Here is a 15,671-nt window from a genome sequence, read left to right on the forward strand (position 1 = left end):
CAGAAGCTGCTACTGATCTTCATGCGCTCCGTGGTTGAGATCTCATGCAGGGAAAGCTCGGACTTGTGAAATGCCTCCTTCCTGAAAGGCTGTGTCATTTCCCCTGGGGAGTCCCAAACCTTTCACCCCCTCTTCTCGTTCTCGCAGCGTCAACCGAGGACAGTCACCCTGACAAACGTTGCCACATTTCCCACCTGAGCCAAGAGCAACATTTGGAACAATTTAAAGGAAGCATGTCGCTTACACAATTTTCTAGGCTAAGATCCAGCACCCTGCTTTGCAGAAGGGTCGCAGCTTCAATCCCTCCTGCTTCCTCGCAGCAGGGTCTCGCTTATAGCAGGGCTAGGAAAGATCTCCGCCTGACATGGAGAAGAGCTGCTGGCTCTTGCTTTACATCCAGCAGTCATTAGCCAGCTCCCCTAAAAATCCCCTCCAGGAGACCCAGCAGAAAAGCTTTACAAATATAATTCTCCCACCCACCCTTTTTAGGCCCATCCATATGTTAAAGAAGGTGGGATGAGTGAACACATGAAGCTGCCTTATACTGAACCAGACCATCAGTCCATCAAAGTCAGTCTTGTCTACTCAGGCTGACAGCGGCTCTCCAGGGTCTCAGTCAGAGATCTTTCACATCACCTACTGCCTGATCTTTTCAACTGGGGAGGCCAGGGATTGAACCTGGGACCTTCTGCAAGCCAAACAGATGCTGTACCACTTGAATGTAACCACAACGTTATGGGCTAGTGACATCTATCTACTTACCGGCACAGCCAGCCTATTTCTGTAACTGTACTAGGCAGAGGCCTCGATTTGCATAACGCTGCTGTTGTAAAGTCCCTGGAGGGGGTTATTTTGCATACGGAACGAAGTCTGCTGCAGCCCTGGCGCAGATTTGCTTGCAAGGAAACACAGAGGCTCCCAAGTATGAAATACCTCTGAAAATCCAACAGCCTTTTATTTGTTTAAAAAAATTAGCTTGTGTCTCTCTCCCCACTGACCGCCACTCAAGAGACTGGTGGAGAGGGAATATCACAGCCCTTCATGGGAGGGGAGGAAGCCCCCAACCTCTCTTGCCTCCCCTTCCCCTTTGGTTCACAGCAGCAGCAACAATGTTGAAAGGCAAAAAGATTTGGGTCGGAAGAACACAGTGTGATGGTGTTTGTCCCAGGTTAATACTGACAAGTGGCAGTCGGGTCATCTTGGCTGGTGAAGGAACAGGGCAGTGGCTATAACACTTATCGTGCGGGGGGGGGGACGGAATGGAGGAGCACACAGTGCTTTTATGGGTTCCTCAGGCAGTGCTGGAAGAACAGACTCCCCCCCAGCCCTGTAAAGGCTACGTGGTCTCCCCGTGCCAGGAGTGGCACCCCTCTCAATCATGGAGCGCTCAGCCCCATAGGTGCTTAGATAACACTGGAGTGTTGTGCACTGGAGAGTTGGACTGTGCTTGGCTGGGAGGGTGCCTAAAGAAATGCACAGAGAAAGGAGTGACTGGGGAAGAAGGACGGAGGGGTCCCCACAAACTCTGGCACTGGGAGGGGGGTGGGGGGCTCCAGAGTCTCACACAGGTGTCTTTTTTTTTTTAAGCCCCACATATATAAAACAACACTCTTGTGGAGGGGAGGGATAATGTGGGGCAATTTCTCACAGCGCACACAGCTGGTGGGGAGAACCCAGGCGCGAGCCACAACAGAGAGAAAAACAGCACCAGGAGAATTTCCACCGCAAAAGGAAGCCACGCCACACAAGGGTCGTCTTGAGCCATGTGGTTCTCGTGAAAGGCATGGGGGGGGGGCTCAGGCACCCACTCCCCGCCCCACCGTGCTTCCCGAAGAGCTGGTATCTTGGCTGGAAGTGACGTCAGGATTGGAGGGGGGCCTGGCCCCACTCAGCTGGCCTGCTGCAGAGCTGCTCCCGGCCAGGTGCTCCTGGGCACCGGGAGCCACCTTGATCGTGGGTCCTCCACCCCCTCGGAGGGTCCCGCTCTGCCCCTCCTGTCCAGTTTGGGTGCTGTTATCTTGGGCCACTGTGTAAGCAGCAGCCCCGGCATGGGAGGTCCGTTCCAGTTTGCGATGCTTGCGGAGGGAGGCGGGGGCGGCAGCGGGGGCCGGCTGTGGTGCCTCTTCCGGGGGGTGCAGGATGTTGTGGATGAGCTCTGTGCAGACGGCAGAGGCCTGGCGGGTCTCACGGCTCAGCTGCGACAGGCTGAGGAAGCCGTGGGGCAGGTCCTGCACCACCCGCAGGGTCACTGGCTGTCCCAAGGCCCGCAGCCGCCGGGCAAACATGACTGAATCATCCAACATGGGGTCCAGGGCACAAGCCTAGGGGGAAGAGGGGGAGAGGGGCTGTCATTCGGGCACTGCCTGCTACCCAGACGAATGAGCAGCTGAGGAGCAAAACCAACTCTAGGAACTGTCTCCTCTGAGGCCTGCTAAGGGCACCCAAGGTTCTGCCCACACATCAGTTTCAGAGCGCAAGACTGCCCCTCTGACGCTGAATCTAGCAGGAGTGATACCGGATCGGCCCCGGCCCCTCTTGTTCCCAGACCCTGTTTCCAACACCAGCTGGCAACATGTCCCATTCACAGATTTCCCAAAAGCATGAGGGAAACTCATTTATCTGAACAGCAAAGTTTCCTTTTTGCTGTCATGGCTAAGAAACCCAGGCAGACCCTACCCCCTTCATGAACCTGCCTGATGCCCTTTTAAAGCTATCCCCTGGCGGCAGCTTTCACAACCCGGATAACCTACAAGAACCAGCTTTCATCTTATTTGCAAAAAGTTTTTCAAAAGTCACCTGCCATCTTTCTACTCCAAGGGCCATTCAATTATACATTGTGCTGAACTTGAGTTCATTCACACATTCAGAACAATGGACCCCTCCAAAGGATACTTATCTCACTACAGATGCTAATTTTCTGCCCCTAAGCATTTCTTCCCCATTGTAATCCAGCTGGCTACATTTTGCATCTCTCTCTCTGCATCCTGAGTCCCCTACTTTGCATCACCCCTCCCACTGTCTGACTGGGACATAAAAGGCTTAGGGATTTCCATTCCTACTTGTATCTGACAAAGGGAGCTTTGACTCTCAAAGGCCTCATGCCCCAAAATCTTGTACTACTGGACTCAAATCTAGTTCTTCCTAGAGGGGCACTTTTCCTTTTCTGTCCCAGTTCTATCACCAATCTATTTCATTGATGGTTCTGAATTCTTGTATGAGAGGAGGTGAAAAAGAATTCCCCCCTCCATTCTGTGGACCTTGCAAAGTGTTCCAAGACACTTTAAAGGGCTGTTGGTGGTTGAAAGTGCCTTCAAGAGACATTCAGAGGTGGTTTGCCATTGTCTGCCTCCGCGACACAACCCTGGTATTATTTGGAGGTCTCCCATCCAAATACTAGCCAGGGCCGGCCCTGCTTAGCTTTCGAGATCTCATGAGATCAGGCTATCCTGGGCTATCCAGGTCAGGGCCTCTATAGGGCTAGTGGCCTATAAAGTAACGGTTGAGTGGAGAAATTTCAACTTTCATTCTGTTTTCAATCTGTTTTACAGGGAGGTTTTTTGTCTTTGTACTCTCAAACATCCTGCTCAAAAAAAGACAAAAGGCTCCCTCCTCCTCCTCCTCCTTGTTTAAGATGGACAACATAACACACAAATTTAGACCACACACCTGCAGTTCTGGCCACTCCAGCACACAATCCCTTGTTCCATTGTCCTTTCTGTTGCTACTCTGCTGGACAATGACAACATTTTTCTGTTCCAGCTGCCCTTTGGAAATAAATACTATCTGACTTACACTGCAGATTCTTTGTTTTATTTACTCGCCCCCATAATATTGTTGCCTTTTATTTGTTTTGGATATTGTGCAATTTATGTTATCTTAGCAGTCTTTCAGGGTCATTGTTATTATTTAGAATGTTTTCAATGACTACTCTGCTTTTGAAAACTGGGTTACTAAATTCTGTAGATTATTAAAGCTGGCGCAATAGCCAACACAAAGGTACCAAAGAGGGGAACAAAGTGAGCATTAGTGAGCATAGCATCTCTAAAGGCCCCTTAAGAGCTGAGGCAGCTGGGCTGAGAGACAAAGCAGGAGCCAGAGCTTCTAGAGAGCTGTGCTGAGTGGGGAGGGCTGGTATGGCTGAAGTGAATTGCTGGCCCCGCCCCAAACTGCTGTTGGCTGTTTACGAAGGCTCCTCTTGCCAGACGCTGAGCTGAGGCAGCTGGGCCGAGAGGCAAAGCAGGAGCCAGAGCTTCTAAAGAGGTCAGTGCAAGTTTTGCTTTTCCTCAGCTGCTGGGGAGCAGTAGATCAGCTTGTGGAACTCATTCGTACCATACATACTTTAAAAAATATATATGGGTAAGAGGAACATGGGCAAAGTCAGAGGGGCCGGTTGTGGGGCAGCAGAATCTCCCAATGAGACCCACAGGAACCCACATGAAGAAGAGCTGCTGGCTCTTGCTTTATACCCAGCAGTCATTAGTCTGCTCCCCTAGAGTGACTAAAAATCCCCTCCAGGTGACCCAGAAGAGAAGCTTTACAAATATAATTCTCCCACCCACCCCTTTTAGACCCATCTGTATGTTAAAGAAGGTTGGATGAGTGAACACATGAAGCTGCTTTATATTGAATCAGACCATCGGTCCATCAAGGTCAGTCTTGTCTACTCAGACTGGCAGCAGCTCTCCAGGGTCTCTGGTGAAGGTCTTTCCTGTCACTTACTGCCTGATCCTTTTATAACTGTAGGTGCTGGGGATTGAGCCAGGGACCTTCTGCAAACAAAGCAGATGCTGTTCCGCTGAGCCACAGTCCCAATATGCATGGAGACAGTGGGTGTCTGCAGTATTGCTGAAACTAGGATCCTACTATGTAATTTTTGCATCATTTAATGTGTCATGTTTATACTTATGTGCTTTGCTTCAGTTCTGTTTTTAGATTTCTGATTGGTTCTACAACCCTAATCCTCTTATATTGTTTACTGAATGTCCCATCTGATGCGTAATCCACCTTGAGTCGAAGTCAGAAAGGCAGACTATACATAATGTAGTTAATTAAAGTAAATAAATAAATCTTGCAGCAGAGCTGTAAGAGGCTGAAAAAAACCACAGGTCTGGCCACAGATACAGGGTCACCTGCAGCCCCGACATCAGGTCGGCCAGTCAGGGAACCAACCTCATCATTCTCTGCGAATGAACAATTCCCAAGGCATCCAATCGGCTGCTTTTGGTAGATGGGATGCTGAGCTAGATAGACCACCATGGCCTGGGCCAGCACAGCAGTTCCTGCATCCTGCGCTTCTGCCCTTTCCGTGTCCTGCCCCCTCCGCCATCTTTCCCAGCCCCGTGGGTACACTCACCACTATATGGACCGGCGGCAGACCCTTCAGCATGGCATCTGGAGCCAGGAGAGGCGACATGAAGGGGTTCCGGAAGATGGGCGACAGCTCCAGATGCAGGCGGGGGGCAGGCTGGTCGGAGCGCAGGGGCTCAAAGCCGTCTGGGAAGGCTGGCCCATAGGCGTTGCTGTAGGCCGCGTCCTCCTGCTTGCCCTCGTTCAGAAAGAAGCCAGTCGGAGGGTGCCCCGAGGGGCTAGGGGGGCAGCTCTCGTCCAGTGGGGAGGAGTCCTCGATGCTCGAGAGATTGTGGCATGTCTGGCTCTTGTGGGACTCTCTAGAGTTGGGAGTCAGCTTGGATTGCAGGGCCGCCTCCGAAACACTCTTCCTCATAGACGCTGCATGCCAAAGAGGGAGCACAGGGAAGTGAGCGAGGGCTCCATTTTCACCATACTGGAGACGTGCCTCTGGTCCTGCCTTTCTTTCTGCTGACTGCGACATGTCCTCCTCTCTCCCTCTGCTCTGTTATTTGCCTGCCCCTCCACACAACTCGATTGGATTTTATCTCAACTGCCAAAAAATAGCTAAATGGTCTCTTCTTTTTTTCCCCAAGGCTGTGGTCAAATCTGCGCATCTCCCATAACTTGCTGCACAAAAACCCAAATACCCCATACAGGAGTAGGTTGCCAGCCTCCAGGTGGTAACTGGAGATCTCCTGGGATTACAACTCTAGGAGACAGAGATCAGTTCACCTGGAGAAAATGGCTGCTTTGGAAGGTGGACTCTATAGCATTCTACCTCACTGAAGTCCCACTCCTCCTCAAACTCCACCCTCCTCAGGCTCCACCCCTCCCAATCTACAGCTATTTCCGAGCCCGGAGTTGGCAACTCTCATACAGGGGCAAAAGGGATTTCCCAGTTCCTTAGCCCACCTCACATGGCTGTTGTTGCAAAGGTAAAATGTAAGAGAGGAGAACAGTGAATGCCTCCCTGAGCTCCTTGTAGAAAGGGTAGGATAAAAGAAGAAGTACTTGATAAACAAGTAAAATAAATAAACAGAAAAATCTCCATGTGCCATGCTACGAACGTGTGCCAAGCAATGCCAGCCTGCTTTGTATTGTGCCCATGCACACCGTGCCATGCCGATTCCCTCTGAACGGCACACAGCTGCTGTGCCAGCTTGAATAAGCAGAAAGGAATGCGTGGCCCAAAGCAGAAGATGCAGCAGTTCTTTGAGAGAGCCAGCGTGGTGGAGTGGTTAAGAGCGGCGGACTCTAATCTGGAGAACCGGGTTGGTTTCCCCACTCCTCCACATGAAGCCTGCTGGGTGACCTTGGGCTAGTCATAGTTCTCTCCGAACTCTCTCAGCCCCACCTACCTCACCAGGTGTTTGTTGCGGGGAGAGGAAGGGAAGGAGATTGTAAGCCGGTTTGATTCTTCCTTAGGTTGTAGAGAAAGTCAGCATATAAAAACCAATTCTTCTTCGAGTCCTCTCCATTTTCACAAGAAAACAAGAGGAGTCAAAAGAAAACGAGAGGAGTCTAGCTCTCAAGGGGGCTGCAGGGGAATCTCTGGGCCATGTTTGCTGCTGTCTTGGGAACCAGAAGCCTAACACACACGTGCATGCAAGAGTAGGAGACAATTTGTGCTGTGCTGGGAAAAAAGTGCAAAAAAGAAAAGTGTGCTAGTGTCGGGAAATTAAGGAAAACGTTAAGATGAGAAAATGGGAGGCCCGGGTCCAAGTGCCCTTTGCTGTTTAGTCCCCAGTCGCATCTAACTGTGCCCGCAAATGCCACATTTAGCCTGAGGTGGGTTGGGGAGACCCCCTTCCAGCCAAATCCACGCCCAAGCCAGAGCGTAGGCATGCCAAGTGGTACCAACTGGGGTGCCTGCTCCCAGGACTGCACAGAAAGCCGTAACGATGCCAACATTGCAACCTTGTCTCCTTCTCACTTCTCACTACCAGCAGCCAGGCATGCTGATAGGGATGGGGGTGGGCTGCCTACCAGCAGCTGAGTTAGTAAGGGCTGGGTTCTGGGTTCAGAAGAGGCATCGACAGCAGCCAGGACAGCATCGACAGCAGCTGGGCCAGGGGGTACCCAAGGTAGCCCCGCAGGCACCAGGAGAGAGGGCTGCTCCCTGCAGAGACAAGGCGAGTGAGAAGAAGACAGGAAAGGAAGAGCCAGGGGTGGCATCGGCCGAGGGAAGATGGCCTCTTACCATCTGCTCCGCCCGTTCCGTCGGCCTTGCCTGTATTCTCCAGCAGGGAGCTGAGAAAGGTAGACGCGCTCAGGCGCAAGTCCCGGAAGAGAAGGGAGGTGTCTCGCCGCATCATGTTCATAGGGCTCAGCTTCTCCAGGGTGGGGTCTTCTGACTGCTCGGGATCCAGCCCTAGGGAGGGGGGAGCCGAGAAAAAGATAACAGGCATTTAAGGCCCGAAATAAGCCCACCCCATTTTGCACCTCCCATAGTTAGGAAAAAGAGAGGTGTTTGTTTTTTCTGAGTCCCAACTCCAACCAAATGCTCCCAACTTCACACGTGCTTTTCCCCAATAACATCTCAAGAGGAGGAGAGGACTGGTCTGCTGCAGCAAAAATTTAAGCCGCCCCTTGAAGACTAACATGATTTTATTCCAGCAGAAGCTTCCATGGGCTAGACGTCCACTTTTGAAAGACATGGGCGCCAGCCCAGGAAAGCTGAGGCAGGAACAAAATCTTGCTCGTCTTCAGAGGTGCCACAAGATTCCTCCTGTGCCCCCTTTCCCTGTGTGTTCTCTTTCTTCGGAAGGCCATCCCACAGCCCACTGAGGGTGCAGAGGTAACTATGATAGCACTACTTTTCTCTTGCTGAGTCTGTAAGTTAATCGAGAGTTCAAGCACTTTGTCAATGAACCTTGTTTGCTCAGCATTACTTTCACCTTGAAACACTTATAGAAAACTTAGTTTATTTGCTGTTTAATAGAGGTTAAAGATTAAGATTGGCCGCCTTCTCTTGCGCTATCAGATGTAACTCATCTACACCAGCTGATTGGCATATTTGCATTTATTTATTTATTACTTTCAATTGATATCCTGCCCTCCCCAGCCGAAGCCAGGCTCAGGGCGGGTAACGTTAAAATCAGTAAAACAATCATTAAAACAGTCTTAAGTAAACATTTAAAACACAGATGATGCCAAAAATGGTCTTAGCTAAACTATGGCAGCCAGATAACCCCCTAGGTCAAACGCCAACTAAGATAATATGGGGGGAAAGGTAGGGATGTTGATTATCAGTTATCTAGATAAGAACCCCATTATTATGATAGAACAAATTTAGAGAAAGGCATTTTTCTATAAATATGCACTCCTGTGACAAGCAAATCAGGTTTCTTTGGATGGAAGTCTCAGAAGAAGACTAGGTGAGATAACTTGGGTTTTTTGATAATCCCTAAAAGCAGTAAGGAAAAGCTGAAACCTAATTTGCTTTTTAAAACTATGATTTGCTATAATATGATTAAGCAATGCTAGGGACTTTGTTAATTTTAGCATTTATCTTCACGGTAATTGTAGGGTTAACCTTTTCACGCCTGTAATTTGTTTTTCTGTCTTGCTCAATAAAAGTTTCTAAAGGTGTTCCCTCTGATTTGCTGGTTAATACTTCAAAGAACCAAACTCAACCCCTTTACTCTTTTGTATTATCAGAATTAAAGGTTGTTGTTAATCACCTTTAACAGGCAAAGCCTTTAAAATCATTTAGTGCAGGTCCTCTTACAGACATTTACATTTTATTGGCTGTTACCGCACTAGGTATTCCCAGCGGTGTATCAAGAGTTTGGAAATGTTATAAAAAACATCGCTTTAAAAGGGTTTTTGGATACCACGGCTAAAAAATGGTTGGAAGATGTCTTCACAGTTAAAGGGGCCAAAGTAAGTGCGAACAGTATTTTTTACAACATTTTCAAACTCTTGATACATCGCTGGGAATACCTAGTGTTGTAACAGCCATTGTTAGGGCCATTGGCCAGCACAAAACAACCGAGCAGTGCCAGTACCCATACACCACCAGTAAAAACACCAGTAAAAAAGGATGCGGGAGGGAATCTCTTGTTACAAGGGAACCAACCACCCTTCCCTTCTTCCTCCAAAGAGTGGCACACAGCACGGAAGGTCTCTGGCCCAAAGGCTCTTGTGGCAGGCAGGCCAGAAAAGGCTTTGCCAGAGACCATGGCAACCTGCTGCCTAGGACCGAACGAGGCAGCTTCGGACTGCATGGTTTGTACCAGTCTCTGCTGGCCGTGTGATTTCCCCCCACCCAAAGCAAAGCCATCTGCATATATTCTGAAAGAGGAGGCATTGACGGCACCCCTTCTCTGTGCTCCACCTCTGTGCTGGGGCAACACCTCACTTCCTTTCCACCAGCCCCGACTCAAAGCTTTTGGGCCCCCGCCCCTTTTTGCAATAACCGCAGTTTCGCTTAGGATATACGGGACACCACAGCACCTCTCTAGTAAAGGACTAACAGAAGTGTCTAGTTGTTGGCACTGTAGCGAACGAGATGCATCCCTTAAACGTATGTTCTGGGCTTGTCCAGCTATTCAGTCTTTTCGGAAGTAATTACTTATATCCATTTTGTACTAGAACATTAATTGTTCTTTGAGGATGCTTATGAACTTTTAAACAATCTGCCTGTCTCCTGGAGGCTCACTGATGGTCAGTGAAAATGGACCTTAAGTGCCTTTACTGTCGCTAAAAGATTTACATTACAACACTGGAGAGATAAAAGCCCACCTCCAGTCATCCAGTATATTGAGGACCTTAAACCTTATCAACAGTGGAACATATGGCATACAAAAGACAATTGTGCATGGGCGTATTTTTCAGATATTTGGAAACCTTTTATAGGGGCTTATCTATAGACTGGCCACCACTGTTCCATTTTCTGCTTCTTCTCAGTTTGAGGGCTGCAATAACCGCTACACCACACTGAAAGCCAGTTCAAAGGTTCAAATTCCCACTCCAGCCATGGAAGCTTCCTGGGAGAGGTTGGGTCAGTCACACTCTCTCTGACCAGCCTACCTTACAGGGCTGTTGTGAGGATAAAATGGGGGAGAAGAGAATGATGTCAGCCACTTTGGGTCCCCATTGGGGAGAAACGTGGGGTATAAATGATGATGATAATAATAAAACATAATTAAAACTAAAACTAAAATGAATTAAGAATTAAAAATTAAAAAAAACAAAGCCCCTTACTCAGTCCCGGCCACAAGGGGCAGAGTGATGTCCCTTCCTTCCCGAGCCTCTCTGAGACCCCCTGAGACCCCTCCCTTTCTCCCACCCCTGAGGGGCCCTCACCTGCGTAGGCGCTGAGGCACTTGCACAAGACACTGAGAGGCAGGAGAGGGTCGAGCAAGGTCAGGAGGCGGGAGGGGGAGGCCGAGACTTGCATAAGGGTGGCCGGATAGGCCGCCATGATCCCGTCCGGCATTTTGATCCCGAAGGAGGCCGCTCGCATGGAGACGGTGAAGCACAGGTTCCCGCCGGCGCTGTCTCCCGCCAGACACACCCTCTCTGCCATAGAGCCTGCCGAGAGGTGGAGGGAAGTCAGGATCACACATACACGTGAACACATGTGAAGCAGCCTTCTACTGAATCAGACCACTGATCTATCATAGTCAGTATTGTCTACTCAGACTGGCAGCGGTTCTCCTGAGTCTCCGGCAGAGGTCTTTCCCATCACCTACTTGCTTCATCCTCTTTATCTGGACATGCCAGGGTTTGAACCTGGGACCTTCTGGCTCTTCCATTAAGCCACCGCCCCTCGGCCCAAAAGAAACCAGAGGGCTCAACAGGGGGTTTCTCCAGAAAAACCCATTAGTTGAGCATTAGGCAAATCCATACAGGCCAAAGGGGCTAAAAGCAACAGGGGTCCCCAACCTTTTTGAGCCTGTGGGCAACCTTTCAAAGTTTGACACAGGGTGGGGGGGTGCAACTGCAAAATGGCCATTGCGGGAGGCACAGCCCCCCGCCCCCACACAGAGGAAGTCCAAGTGTAGGGGACACAGGAGAGTGAGAAAGAATCAAACTAACCTGTGGTGGCAGCTGCCACCGAAACAACATGATTTTAATCTGCTCGGCCAAACAGATCTCTAATGGCCAGTCAAAGCCCTGCTGGGCGAAAGCCTCATCGGTCCCACCCACTTCCTAAAATCACTTGGTGAGCTCCCTGCTCTATTTCTGTGCCTCTGAAAACCTGACATAGAGGGAGAAGGGACATGCCTTTGTTCAGTGCCCAGAAACACTTCTGGTGCCACCACAGCAAATAGATCCTCACCTAGAAAAGAAATCCTTCTGTTCTTTCTTCGTAGGTGATACCAGAATTTAACCCCCCCCCCCCTGTTTCTTTTTCAAATAAGACTTCAAATTGGGCCCTAAGTATTAGCGATGTTGCCAGACCGGGGCTCACATACCATACTGCTCCTCTTGGCAAAGAGTGAAGCTTTCCTCCAACTTAAGCGGCTCTTAAAATGGAGGAAGAGCAACTTGAGTTGGACAAAGGAGGCAAAGTGTGCTGAGCAGAGAGAAAGGACAAAAGCCAAGATCTTGGGAGGAGCCTCCCCAACCCAAGGCGTGGTCCGATTCTGCTCCCTGTGTCCCAGGTGCATAGCTTAGAGGCAGAACACGTGTAGATTTAGTCCCTTCTATCTCCACTTTAAAGGAGAGGCTTCAGCCTGAGCTGACCTAAAGAACTGTTGGCAGGGAGGGAAGGCTGTTCTGGCCTAGACAGGCTGCAAATTTAGCTGACCTGACACAGTATAAAGCAACGTCATACTTTCACGTGATCTTCTCCTTCCATATGTCCTTGTGTGCCAACTACAGTAATCAAGCAGCCATCTGTTGGCTCTCCCACACACTTAGGGTGGCCTGTCTGGCATTGACCAGAGCATTTTCCATCATGGCTCCAACTCTGTGGAATAAGCCCTCTGAAGAAGTGAGGGGGGTCCCTTCCTTGGAGATGTTCAGGAGGCACTGCGAGGCCTGCCTGTTTGCCAAGGTTTTTGAGAGTGTTTGAATGGGAAAAGGCATTTTTTAAGGGGAGCTGGGGGAGAGATTTGTGGGTTTGCTAATTTTGAGGGGGTGTTAACTGAAAATGTTTTTAACTATTATTGTAAGCAGCCTTGAACCAAGAGGCAAGGTGGGACATCAACATTTAATAAATGAAGACTTACACATGAACACATGAAGCCGCCTTATACTGAATAAGACCTTTGGTCCATTAAGGTCAGGATTCTCTACTCAGACTGGCAGCGGCTCTCTGGGGTCTCAGGCAGAGGTCTTTATCATCATTTACAAACTGGTCCTTTTAACTGGAGATGCCAGGGATTGAACCCGGGACCTTCTGCATGCCAAGCAGATGCTCTGCTGCTGAGCCATGGCCCACCCCCTTACAAATGAAGCTGCCTGATACTGAATCAGACCCTGGCAGCGACTTTCACATCACCTACTGCCTGGTCCTTTTAACGGGAGGAGCCAAGGACTGAACCTGGGACCTTCTGCATACTAAGCAAATGCCCTGCCGTTGAGCCACAGCCCCTTAGCAGGCAGGGATTCTCATCAGCAGAGGCCAGAACCCAAATGTAGGCTCCTTCTCCCTCTAGCCTCACCTAGAAGGTGGCAGTTCTTGAGGGCCCAGCAGTAGGCGTAGAAACACTCCTCCAAGGCCCGTGGGAAGGGTGCCTCGGGCGCCAGAGAGTAGTCAATGGAGAGGATGGGGGCGTCCAGCTCCTGGGCCCAGGCTTTCAGGTAGGGCTCGTGCGACTTGGAGGTCTGGGCCACGAAGCCGCCGCCATGGAAATGCACCACCAGGAAGGGCGAGCGGGGCAGCGGCTTGGTCTTCCAACGCAGCTCCAGGGCGAGAGGCCCTTCCGGACGCACCAGGCTGGCCAACTCCTCGCTGTCCTGGAGACAGGGAAAGGAAACCAAGTGAGATGCCAAGCGACCCAGCTGCCATCCCCCTGCATCTCTGGGCAGTGCCAGTCCCCAGGGCCCTCTGAGCTCTCTAGAGGAACAATCTCATTGTGAGAACTGTGCTGCTAGCAGGTGGGGAACCACACGTGGGAAAACAACATGGCGTGTGTCAAAAACTGGACAAAACGGGGGGCGGGGGCGCAACCTGAAGACAAAGCTTCCAAAGGTTGGGTGGAAAGGAACTCAGTTATAGTGTGAAATATATTTATTATAAAGTGCTCATACAGACATTAAAAATATGGCAACGAATACAAGGCTGATTGTCTAAAACCACATGCTGCCTGCTTGGCTGATACTGTTATGCACACCTTGTGTGTAAGGTCAGCCCAGTCCAGAAAGAAATATTCAGACTGCATTCCACATTTGTGTGCCTTTACAATTTTAAAACATATTTTAATAACAATCTGACATCATAGGCACAGAGTTCATTTGGAATACATCCTTTCATACATACCTGGGCTGTTACAAAATTGTTTTATCTGTGGATTAATGTGAAGGTATGCATAAAATGTTTTATTAGACCACTGATGAAGGCCTGAGGGCCGAAACACATTTTGGCATGTGGTTTTAGACTATCAACCTTGTATTTGTTGCCATATAGGCTTGTTTTTAATATCTGCATGAGTGTTTTATATGCTATTAGCTGCCCTGAGCCAGGCTCTGGCCGGGGAATGGGGGTGGGGTACAAATCTAATTAAATAAATAAATAATATATTTTATAGTATGATTGAGTTCTTTTCCACCCAATGTGTCAAAATTCCCATAGCAGGAAGAAGGCAAGACTAAATCCTTTAGTTGGTTCTCCCTGCAAGCTCTGATGCAGCTCAGGAGGCTTTCCCAAGCCGTGGGCTTCTACAGACAGCTGCTGAAGCAGCCATCCCCATGGTTTTTGAGCCTGTGGGCACCTTTGGGATTTTGTCACTGGGTGGTTGGAGCAGCCACAGACTGGCTGCCACAGGAGTCCCAGAGCCACGCACGGAGGGAGCCCAAGCACAGGAAGGGGTCCGATTTAAAAAAAATACACAGGAAAAGAGGAGGGAGAAAGAACAAAATCACACTGTGGTGGCAGCTGCCACAGAAATGTTATTTTAATCTACACAGCTAATCAGATCTCCAGTGGTCAATCAGAAGCCCTGCTGAGCAAAAGAAGAACAACAGTTGGTTTTTATACCCTGATTTTCTCTACCTTTTTTTAAGGAGACTCAAACTGGCTTACAATAGCCTTCCCTTCCCCTCCCCACAACAGACACCCTGTGAGGTAGGTGGGGCTGAGAGAGTTCGGAGAGAACAGTGACTGGCTCAAGGTCACCCAGCTGGCTTCATGTGGCGGAGTGGGGAAACCAACCCGATTCACCAGATTCGAATCCACCGCTCTTAACCATTACACCACACTGGCTATTGCCCCCTGCTGGCCCCACCTGACTCCACCCACTTGCTAAAAATACTTGATGGGCACCAGGAAAAATGTTGGCAGATGGCGCCCATGGGCACCATGGTGGGGACCCCTGCGCTAAAGGGACTGCGCAGGAAAAATTCAGGGCTGGTTGTCCTTCCAGGCTAAGTCTGCTTGCACCTGCCCAGCTCTGGAGGAGGCCCAGGCCTTGACGCAACTCCTCTCTGCCCCTTACCTGCCCCTCGCGCAGCTCATAGGAGATCAGCCTCATCTGGACAGCTCCGGGTCCGCTGTGGGCCACCGGAGGCGTGATGACAACGGTCAGTTTGGGGTCAGCAGCAAGCGGCAGCTCGAAGGAGTCGGGCGGCACCGACAGTGCCCGGGAGACCCGGACCTGGGAGGAGGCCATGCTGGCCAGGGACTGCAAGAAGGGCACAGATGGCACACGTGGGCACCCGCTAGAGCGACGGCTTCTAAAACTTTTCCACCTCTAAACTAACGTTGCGTTTTGGGACCCGCTCTGCAATGAGCAACTCCATGTTACTTTCTCCCTTCCTAACACAGGCTTTTATGCAAGGACATTTCCCCGTGGTCACCCCTGCGGACGGCTCCGGGGCTTCCTTTTGATGATGCATGCCTTTTCTGCCTTTCAGAGGCTGCCTTGCTCTTCCCATGCATTCTGCCTGTGTTTTCCAGAGGCTGTTTTAGCCAGAATCTGGAAAATGCAGGTAAAACGGGCGGGGAGAGCAAGGTGACCTCTGATGGGCTCTCAAAAGAAAAGCCCTGAAGCAGTCAGCAGGGGTGACCGCAGGGAAACGTCCCTGCATAAAAGGCCAACAAACCCCCAAAATCTCCCTTCAGTGGAAAAGCATCTCATTTGTCAGTCAGGTTTTTTAGTTACAAAAAATATAATTATATGGCCTTTATACCAAGCCAATATCTAGGC

The 15,671-nt window shown here is 50.1% G+C and overlaps 1 protein-coding gene across 1 annotated transcript in view; it reads right to left on the minus strand.

The window, feature by feature from the left end:
• Positions 1-1,796: 1,796 nt before the first annotated feature.
• LIPE (lipase E, hormone sensitive type) overlaps positions 1,797-15,671 on the minus strand; it is a 31,677-nt gene continuing 17,802 nt past the window's right edge. The window contains exons 5-10 of the mRNA XM_056847746.1: positions 14,961-15,146; positions 12,969-13,263; positions 10,660-10,887; positions 7,550-7,720; positions 5,354-5,727; positions 1,797-2,321 (exon numbers count right to left, since the gene is read on the minus strand). Of these exons, the coding sequence (XP_056703724.1) occupies positions 1,797-2,321; positions 5,354-5,727; positions 7,550-7,720; positions 10,660-10,887; positions 12,969-13,263; positions 14,961-15,146 (1,779 nt within the window). The remainder of the gene's footprint in view (positions 2,322-5,353; positions 5,728-7,549; positions 7,721-10,659; positions 10,888-12,968; positions 13,264-14,960; positions 15,147-15,671) is intronic.

This window comes from Euleptes europaea, chromosome 3 (assembly GCF_029931775.1).
Source record: "Euleptes europaea isolate rEulEur1 chromosome 3, rEulEur1.hap1, whole genome shotgun sequence".
NCBI classification, from domain to species: domain Eukaryota; kingdom Metazoa; phylum Chordata; class Lepidosauria; order Squamata; family Sphaerodactylidae; genus Euleptes; species Euleptes europaea.